The sequence below is a fragment of the Oryza brachyantha genome, chromosome 1 (assembly GCF_000231095.2).
Source record: "Oryza brachyantha chromosome 1, ObraRS2, whole genome shotgun sequence".
Classification (NCBI taxonomy): Eukaryota; Viridiplantae; Streptophyta; class Magnoliopsida; order Poales; family Poaceae; genus Oryza; species Oryza brachyantha.
Genome location: NC_023163.2, coordinates 19,745,695 through 19,755,919, shown reverse-complemented (window position 1 = coordinate 19,755,919; position 10,225 = coordinate 19,745,695). Strand labels below are relative to the sequence as shown.

General features: G+C 44.0%; 2 protein-coding genes across 2 annotated transcripts; one reads left to right on the top strand and one right to left on the bottom strand.

The window, feature by feature from the left end:
* The first annotated feature begins 746 nt into the window (after positions 1-746).
* Positions 747-1,283, top strand: LOC121053319. Its single transcript, XM_040520131.1, has one exon. It carries the CDS (start codon positions 824-826, stop codon positions 1,145-1,147), a length of 324 nt encoding a protein of 107 aa, XP_040376065.1. The 5' UTR covers positions 747-823; the 3' UTR covers positions 1,148-1,283.
* Positions 1,284-3,905: 2,622 nt separating this feature from the next.
* LOC102705972 (probable protein phosphatase 2C 8) lies at positions 3,906-10,225 on the bottom strand. The gene is made up of 3 exons (XM_040528399.1): positions 9,399-10,225; positions 5,029-5,134; positions 3,906-4,546 (listed from the first exon to the last, which is right to left on the bottom strand). Exons 1-3 carry the CDS (start codon positions 10,170-10,172, stop codon positions 4,212-4,214), a joined length of 1,215 nt encoding a protein of 404 aa, XP_040384333.1. The 5' UTR covers positions 10,173-10,225; the 3' UTR covers positions 3,906-4,211.

The window sequence follows — 10,225 nt, the reverse complement described above, 5'->3', positions numbered from 1 at the left end:
AAGAAAGACCCCATTGAGACCATTTACAGAATTTGTACATTTTTGTTATCCAGTTATTTACAAGATTCTTAAGGTAACTTAAGCATTGAGTATGATGGCACTTAACAAAGTCAAGGAACGAAATTGTCTTTTTAGATGACTTACGGAGTTCCATAGATGCAAATTTACCGGCGGTGTACTAATTCCAGTTGATTATATTCGAATTTGGAGTACTAATACGGATTACCCAGCTTCTAGGTAGTTAAATTTTCCGGATTGTATGACTAATTAGTCTCTGAATCTGGAGCTATCAGTTTGCATGTACAAACATTTAGTTGGAGAAACGAAAAGTCCACAAAACATGTGCATGAAGCTCATGCTCGACCAGAAGAAGCACGTACGTACGTTGTTACAGGCGCGGCCCCACACCCACTCATCACATCCTATGGCGTATTTATTTCCCATTATGAAATTAGGAACCTGACACTGTCAACCACAAGAGTACTACCCCTCCCCGAATCATTTTTTTTGTTTTTCTAAACATCATATTTACATGTAAAAAACTTTTATATGTGTATTTTTTAAACCAAAAACAAAGGTTAAAACTAAACTACGATAAAAAAATCTAATTTTAAATTTTGGTTTATAAATATAAAGCAAAACCGAAAAGATGGGACGCAACAACCTGATAAAATTAGACGGAAAGCAATGAACATAATGCCACTATAATATCCTCCTAATCGCAACACACTGCACCTAACCAGCTGCGTACTCCTATCCTACCAATTGCTCATCAGGAGCTTTAGCTAGCTCGACGCCTGATCCAGTACCACGTTAGCCAAGCATGGAGGATCATGAGAAGCAGGAGGCAGCAGTACTGGGAGCCGCATGGGACTGTGGGAGCCCGCTGTACGACTCCTTCGAGCTGGCGAGGCTCTACCACGTCGTCGACAGCCACCTGATGATCCTGCCGTTCCCGCCCGACGCCGCGGCGCAGCGGATGCTGGACGGTTGGCGTGGCGCCGGCCGTGCCGCCGAGGTGGACGACGACGACAAGCGCGGTGCAGTGGCGAGGAAGACCAGCAGCAGGCGGAGGACGAGGAGGACGGCCTGGAGGAAGGCCATGGCGGCCATCTGCAGGGCTGTCGCGTGCTGGAGGACGCCGTAATTAGAGGATTCGGTATGGGTATATGCAGATGCGTCTACTCTGGATTATTCTTGGAGAGCGAGAGCCCGATTGTGTGTATTACGGTACATGTACATTGTTCCTATCTTGGGGCGCACGAACAAAGTATGCAGCTACGCGTTACTAGTTGTGGATTACGGTGTGATTGTTTGGTTTTTTTTTCACAATATATTTACAAACAAAAAATTAATTTATGAATAAAATATATATATATATATATTATTTGCGATTTAAAAGGCAAGCCTGAGAAATAAATTTTGATGAAAACACTTTAAATTGAACTTAAAATTTAAGATTGAAAATTACAAATTTAACCTATGAGCATAAACAGAAGGAAAATAAATATGGATGATACATTTTCTATCATGGGGGCTAAAAGAAAGTGTACGTTTTTCTTATTTTCACATAAAAAAAAGGTATACATTGTGTTTGGGGAGTGACCACGTACCGAAAAGGTCTGGGTTGGAGAAAGTGTGATATACTGCATTTTTCAGATCTTACGTAACACATGTTGAGCGTGTTCACCACCTTCAATCTGAGCTATTTTCTAGTGCATGTTTCCTACACGGTAAAACTATGTATTTTTTAAAAAAAATCAAAGTTACTTTAAAAATCATATTAATCTATTTTTTAAGTTTCTAGCAGCTACTACATAATTAATCTGGCGCTAACAATTTTTCTTGTTTTACATGTGCTAATTAGTGAAACAACATTAGCTGTTAGGTCATTCTCAATGTAACTTTCATGTACACGATTACCTAGAGTGATATGTTATCTAAAAATATTTGAAACTAGAATAAAACACCCCTCTCTCAATGCATAGTTTTATCTATCGTTGTTTCCTAGGTTACATGCAAGACATAAACTGTCTAGGTAACTGTGCATATAGGGTTTTATCCCCATGAAACTCATTTCATCTCTCTTCATTAATACGTTATCATATCATCAAAAATGTCTACACGACACCCTATTTATTGACCATAAAACTTTCACTGCCCTTAGGCTAGTCTCAATGGAAGTTTCATAGAGGTGTCATATACATTAATTAGGTGACACATCAGTAAAAAAAGAAATATTTGTATGAAACTACGAGGAGAGAGAAGGAATTAGTTTCATGACCATGAAACCTTTGGGCACTGTTACCAAGTCATCGGTAACGTAGTGAAACTAGCATTGAGGGGCTTAAGGCGTTTCATGCAATCAAACACTCTCTGTATGCAATCAAACTTTCAGCAGTAATTAAATGGTTTATTTAGCTTTGAAAATAGTACAATAAAACGTTGCACTATGAGTTGCTGTTTCATGTATCGTTTTATCGAGTTAGCTGTTTTAGAAACTATACGATGAAACTGAGCATTGAGACTGGCCTTACCCATGTACTTTTTGTTCAAATATCAGCAATTAAAACGTACCTTTTCCGTACAGCATTGCGTGCCTGCAGTACCCGTCGTGATACCTAAACGTAGCGGTATCGCTAAGAAGTGAGAACCCGTAACCGAGACCCACGAGCCTGGGTGGCTGGGCTTCACAGCCATCCGGCGAATTTTTTGAATTTTTAATTTTTTTATTAAATAATTTATAAATTTAATTTTGTATTTCAATAAATCATAAAACTAACTTCCTATAGTTTTTTAGGAGGGCGTAAAGATGACGTGACAACCGGCCGGAAATGGCGCGCCGTGAATTTTGCATTTAGGCCTTTACCGCCCTTATGCAAAATTCACGGTGTCGCCCAGAAATTTTGTGATTGAACCCAGAATTTTTCGATTGAAACACGGTTTGATACATATATGTATAACATATATAATTGTTTAGTCACAAATACTCCTTTGGCTCCGTGGTCATCGTCTCCCACTTCGAATCCTCGTTAGAGCATCAAACCAATTTGTCGTGCCACCGTTTTCGGCCGATGGGTGCCACCGTTTCCGGCCGTCCATCGGGACCGAGTGGACGTGGCAGTCACCTTTCCGCCCTCCTATAGGGTGACAGAAGATTAGTTTTGTAAGTTTTTAAAATACAAAATTAAATTTATAAATTATTTAATAAATAAAATTTAAAATCCAAAAAATTCGCCATCCGGCCATGCATGCGCGCATGTCTAGGTAATGGCCCACCCGGGAAAACGCTCACCACCATCACTTCACTTATTTTAAACTATTGGTGGACGTCTCATCATTTATTGTATTTTATTTAAATAGTTATTAATTTAAAAAAACTATAAAGATAGATTAATATGAAATATATCACTATATAAATATATAAGTTTAAATATAACTTATACAATACATAACAAAAATAATAAATTAAACTCTGAAGAACTAAATTAAACTCTGAAGAACGAGAACGTTAGAACTTGTATGTTTATGAAGTTTTATATTTAGTATTAATCTATCTTCATATTTTTTTCAAATTCTTTAGTAACTATTTGGATGATATTTGATATACTAGAGGACTTGGCCTTAAAAGTTTAGAATATTTTCTCAACAATAGCATCTGCCCCGAGTCTTCACCGTGTCACGCCAGGCATGCCATGAACATCCAAGCGCAGGCTCAAGGACCACCCACATGCGACTGCTTCTCCAGTTAAGCCAAGTCCAGTGTTCAGGGCAGAAAGCACACGACGAGCACACCGCAAGATCTGGCAACGTGACTGCAGTAACAGTGACCAAAAGGCGCTAATCCGCCCCCCCCCCCCCCCCCCCCTCCCAAATCAGGGAAGCACATGACATGAGACAGAAGGAACCAACCAAAGATCAGAACAGACGAGAGCAGCTCATGCTTTGTGCTGCTTCGGCCGAAATGTCAGCTGAACTAAAGAACGGAACGCAACGCAATATATCATCTCAGCTACAAATAGCGCACGCGCAGTACTCTCAAACGGTCCCAACACCGGCGCAGCTCAAACTCTAGCGACTGAATCCTGAGCCTTTCTTTACAACATCCCAGCAAACTCAGCTGCAAATTCTCTAGTTTCTTCCCCCCTCTCTCTCTCGCGCGCGCCATGCCTCGAGTACTGCGACAGCCGCTCCCACTTCTACATGCTATGCTACCTGGCGTTCTCTTTGCTCGCCGTCGTCCTCCTACTCTTCAGCCGTCTCAGCTCGACGACGACAACACTGATGTTGTCCTTGCTGCCACGAGAGATGGCGAGCTCGACCAGCAGCGCGGCGGCATCGGCAGCGGTGCTCCCGGGCACGGACTCTGGGTACCTGGAAGCCGCCCGCCCGCTTAAGCAATTTCTCGCAATCTTGCAGGCCACTTCGTTGGATACCACGTCCCACAGCCCGTCGCTGGCCAATATGAGGAACTCGTCCTTGTCCGTCCTGTCCATGACGGTGACCTCAGGCTCTGCTATCACATAGGGCTTGAGGTAATAGTCTCCTGAAATTGCAGACGAAAGAAATTCAGTGAGCAATTCAAAATAGAGATAGATCGTAACTTGTGATAGCATTGTGTACATTCGTAGTTGGTGTAACGGCTCGAAGTTATACCTCCCGCTTCTAATAAGATCATTACTTGTGAATTGTGACAGTTTATCTACAGTAATCACACGTGTCCTGCTTTGCTCATCTCAGGGAAGTTGGGTTTTTTTTTTCTTTTTTGAGATGAATCAGGGAAATTGGTCGCTGAACTACTAGCTATCACAATGACCAGTAGTACTAGCTTAGAATGTCCTACTGGAGTGCACAGGCATCACAAATCTTTAAAATGGTTAGATACTTGCATATGACAAAATGACCTATCTTCTGCTATATTTTCTCTCCACTGATAATACTTAAAGTGGTAGTCAGCTAGAAGTATAAAATATGTTGATTACCCTAGTCTGGAATATGTATACAGGGCAACAGAAGACGAAATCGTACCAATTGACCTTGAAGTAGCAAGGACCCCAAGGATACGATATCCATTCCAATTGATGACCCTGCCACCTGCTGCTTCTACTCTCTCCATTTCGTCAGGTCTGTCTGGCTGTGTACAGTCAATAAAAGTTTCATTAAAATTTGTTGCAACAAACATTTCAGGAACTTTAAGTTTACTGTTTCCGTGCATGGAAAATGGCAGACAATTTGCACAACTTGTAGTTTAAAATGATGAGTATGATGAAACTTCAGTGCTTTTTGTAGTATAAAGTGGCTAGAACAGAAAGGACATATTGAACAAAGCAGAGGTTGGTATCTAAAAGGAAGCATGATGCATCAACTCTCAGGAAATGTAAGAAAATGATATGTTCTAGTTGCGGGTGTATCAAGCCATATCAAGTGCGACGTGAGAACCTAACTTTTCAAGTATTGACAGTGTAGCAAACAGGAAAATTGTTTGTCAACAACCTTCCTAATCACTCACAGTACCAATGCAGCCATCTAATGCCAGTCACCTCCAATAGGATAATCTAAAAGAAGTGGCAATGTGACTACAATGTTGGTTGTGCTGTGTGCACGCACCTCCATGTACTTAGCAGTTAGCAGCTATAGCCAATATATTGAACTCTCTCCTCTTACTACAAATTTATTCAATCACACATAGAGGACTGTCTAATATCACTTTTGAATCCTATATCATTGCAGGTCAAGGCTTGCACGCCATGTAATCAAGGTTGGTCCCCACATTGGCACTGAAAACGCCTTGCTGACAAATGACAATTCTTAAGGCAGCAACCTGGCAATAATTCAACAAAAACGACTGTCGCACTTGATATGACTTAACACACCCGCATCTACAACACAACATTTCCTCGCTTGTATTTAGTAGTGCTCACGCGTACACTTACTATAGACACCAACCTCAACTTCCTCCACACCTAAAAATGCCAAACGTTTCGCTCCTCATTGCTATATCTACTTTCTCAGCATGCATCATATACCCTACAATCACCATATGCAGTATGATGTTCGTACTGTAGAAAATTTAAAATAAAATGTTCCCATACAGATTGAAGCTTAAGATAGTATAGCCTAACATTTATTGTAGGTGAGAAAAAAATATATTTAAATAAATAAAAAAAACTTCCTATATGGCACGTTCAAGTTCAATTATGGCCAAATAAGGTGGCAATACTATGTGAATGAACATATTAAGGACATGGGGAGTTCTCTTCACAGAAATTGGCAAAGCAATATTATCATAAGGGCAATGTTACGGTAAATTTTACTAGTAGTAGTGGTAATAGTTTAGTAAAATTTATATCTATTTTTATAAGTATATTAAATATTTTATTCCAAACTTTGGTAAGATATATTTATCAATTTATCTATTTTAAAATGATATATGACACACAATTTTATCGAAGAGTTATATATTTTAGTTTCAATTTTATCCTTATAGGATTTCTACCACACATACTACCGGTGTAGTATAACAAAATCAGATCCGTTGGATCAAAGCAATAGACGGCTCGCAATTATTCGAGGGTACCTTAAAAAAAATCCTATCCTAAAGAGCTGGAGTTAAATCAAACTTTGACAAGATAAAAGTAATCCTTTAATTTGGCATCAATAAACTTAAGAAGTTAAGCTAGCCATCAATAATAAAGCAAAAGGCAGCTCGAGTCAATCTACTTGGTTGTCAATATTTCCAAACAAGGGCATATATCACTACAAATCCAAACCTAGCCAAAACATCAGAATAGAAAAACTTTGCTCACTCCTAATGCATAGAACTACCAACTTACAAAACAAAAAAAACACGAGTTGATTAGAAGCCTTGCGGTTTCGTTCCGCAAAAGGGAACTTTTAGCACACTTAAGACAGGGACATGCAAAACAGAGAAAGGGATTTGCTGCTAATGTTTGAAGTATCTGTCTTGGAGATTGCCAGTTTATTTTCTGCACGTGCAGACTTGCTTCCTATCTATCCTTCTCCCCCCACATAACTGTACTCTTAAGGTTTATTAGATTCCATGAAGGCGAACTCAGTTCTAGATACCATTTCAAAAGAAAGTATAAACAGAGAAAGAACTCATTCTCGCCCCAATTTGAAGCAACTAACACCTAACGACCTAGCAAAGGCAATGAACCGATTGCTGGTCAGTTAAAGGCAGCGATTACGTATTTCAGTGGCGAAGCCAGCAATACGATTAAGCTAGCATGGGTTATTAGTAGTGTGTTACGGTGATCAACCAATTCTTTCGGACATTAATAGTGGTTTGTAATGGAGCCAGCAGTGGCAGAGCTAGGGGCGCCGTCCAACTTGCCTGGGAGCTGGATCCGCTGCTGTCGTATTCTATCAACTATAAGGAGCCAGCCAATCATGGAGCGTAAATCATCTTGGACGCTGTACTTAAGCCTGCTAATGGATTGAAATCCAATCCAAATCTACTCCAATCCATCTCTTTGTTAATTAGTCTACCAAACCAACCCGCACCAATTATTCTTCATTAGAATCCAATCCAACTTTGATTTTAGCCTAACCCGCACCAAACCATTTAATTAAAATGGATCCAATCCACTCTTGCAGAATAGATGTACCGATTTGGTATGTATAAACTCGGACCTAAAATTTTAAAACATACGTTCACACTATAAAAATTTATCAAATTTGACTAAAACTTAGTGGGATGATTTATTATGTATAAAAGCAACTTTATACAAATTTTGATCTATTTCTATATGTGGGTCCCACATATGTCTATTCTCTTATCCATTAAGTTCCTAATTAAAGGATCCCTTTGTCCTCCATGTGTCAAATCCATTTAGAACCTAAAATCATCTAACCAAATCCACTTGATACCAATCCATTTGTTTCTATAACCCATATCAATCTAAACCATGTGAAGTAATAATCGATTTGTAATTGCATCCAACCAAAGATGATCCAAATTAAAACCAACCCATTTAATCCATTTCCATCTAACCCATTAGCAGGCCTAGCCGTACTAAGCTACTTCTTCCCATAGGACAGAATTTCATTTTAGTTAGTTAACGCGTTGTGCTTTCCGAATTCACCAACACATATGCTATCATCTCAAGCGTCACCGTAATGACTAATGACAAACAGGAGAGGTAGTTCAAAATATATGAGCCATTAGCTAATTACTGCATCCCAACTCAAAGAGCCTGAACTACATTTCCTAACCTAGTATGATCTTAGATAGACCCAAAAACAAGTCAACATAATCATTACATCTCACGTATACTATGATCACTCACTTAAGGTATGCTCAAGACACTAGAGCTTTGAAAAGGTCTAAGAAGCTTCGCGAGACCACAGTCCCTAAAACCACGTCAGCTTTATGGCCTATAGACACGTCGTTGCTTTAGGCATGGCCCAGTCCTATCAGGACAAGCAAAAGCTGCTTCTCGCCCTCGGCCACAAGGACAGCGAGAGCTTCAGAGACCAACCCGTTCCATACCAAACTGGGATCCAGCCAAATTCTGCCGGCACACGCATGGTAATGGTAGTACAGTAGTACTGCTATTAGTACTTTAATTAATGGTAACCAGGAGCAAGCACCATCACCCACCCCTGCAGTCCTACACCCCCCCGGTGGAGTACGCAATGCACGTACGTGCGTGTCGACACCTCTCCACGACGATTAGTGCCCAAAGCCCTATTTGGTCCTTTTTACCAGCCAGGGAGGTAGGAGAGTTCCCGCAAACTAGCCCATTCTCACACAATGTGACAAGCGCGGAGGTAGTCCCCACTCCCACACGCCCACACTACCGGCACCCCTCCCTCCATTTTCAACCCAGCTGCCCGGCGACCCGCGAGCAAAATCGCCTTCCGTTTTGGCGCGGCGTACATGGCGGTAGCACTCGCGACGCGGCCGGTGAGGTAGACTTGCACGTCCAGCACTCCAGCTAGCCGGCCGGAACGCTTCGACACGGCCCCGCACGCAGAAAAAGCAGAGGTGCTTGTTGTGTTGTTGGCAACGTGGGGGGAATCGCGCGCAAGGGCGAGACCTGTGCTGTACGTACGTAACCCTCCGGCCCCGCGCGAGAGAGAGATTGAAAAAAATCTCGTGGAAACCGGATACCATGGTGCTTTGACGGCGACGTCCACGCGTCCTCCTTGATTCGCAGCAGGGGAGGTTTTGCTGGTTGCACCTTGGAACCACCCCGAAATCTAGATTAGTGTGGATCTGGAGCGCGTCGTTTGGGACTTTGGGTGGGGTAATCATGCCGTTGATGCATGCTTTCTTTAGGCGGTGAGGTGTGTTCTGAGGCTGTTCGGAGGAGCGGGTGTGTGGGGCTGTGGCGTGGCGTGGAGTGGAGTGGACAGTGGAGCGGTGTGTGTACCTTGTGGTCGGAGGAGAGCGGCACGGCCACGCCGCCGCGGGAGAGGACGGCGCGGGAGTCGCCGCAGTTGGCGACGACGATGCGGCGGGGGCCCACGACGGCCACGACAGCGGTGGAGCCCACCGTCTGCTCGCCGGCGTCGGATTCCTCGGCGCCGCCGACCTCGCTGTCCACACGGGCGAAGCAGGCCGCCATGGCCTCTTTCCAACGGGCGCGGTCCTCGTCCGCGACGTCGGCGTCGTCGCCGCCGTGCAGCAGCCTCCGCAGCCGCACCTCCTCCGCGAGCACCACGTGCATCCGCTCCCGGCACGCCTCAGCCACGCGGGACCCGCCGTGCCCGTCGTACACCGCGAAGAACCCCTCCTCCTCCTCCCCCTCCTTCTCATCCTCTTCCGTATCGCCACTCCTCTCCACCGCCGCCTTCGCGGCGGCCAAGAACGGGGCCGCGACGTAGATAGCGTCCTCCATCTCCCTCCGGCGCCCGATCACCGACACCGCCCCGTGCGAGACGCACGACGGGCACCTCTTCGCCGCCGAGGTGGGCTCGGGCGCTACCTTAGCTGAGTCCGACGAGTCGGAGGAGCTGTCCGACGCCGGCCGCACCCTCTTCGCGGCCTCATCCTCTGCCGCCGCCGACAACGTCCGGCCGAGCCTCCGGAGCTCCAGCCTGCGCCGCCTTGCCGACCGGGACACGGTGCCCACCTTCCTGTCGCCGGCGAGGACCTCCCGCACTGCCACGGCGGCATGATCCCGCCTGCGCGTGTCACTGCTCATTGCTGCGCTCGGCTCCGCGGCGGAGAGCAAAAGAAAGTAGAGGCGTGGCAGCG

Coding starts and splice junctions, on each gene's coding strand:
- LOC121053319 (XM_040520131.1), top strand. CDS start 824: ATGGAGGATCATGAGAAGCAGGAGGCAGCAGTACTGGGAGCCGCATGG.
- LOC102705972 (XM_040528399.1), bottom strand. CDS start 10,172: ATGAGCAGTGACACGCGCAGGCGGGATCATGCCGCCGTGGCAGTGCGG. Junction 5,135..9,398: donor CGCTCTCCTCCGACCACAAG/GTACACACACCG, acceptor GACTGTACACAG/CCAGACAGACCTGACGAAAT. Junction 4,547..5,028: donor TGCTACTTCAAGGTCAATTG/GTACGATTTCGT, acceptor CTGCAATTTCAG/GAGACTATTACCTCAAGCCC.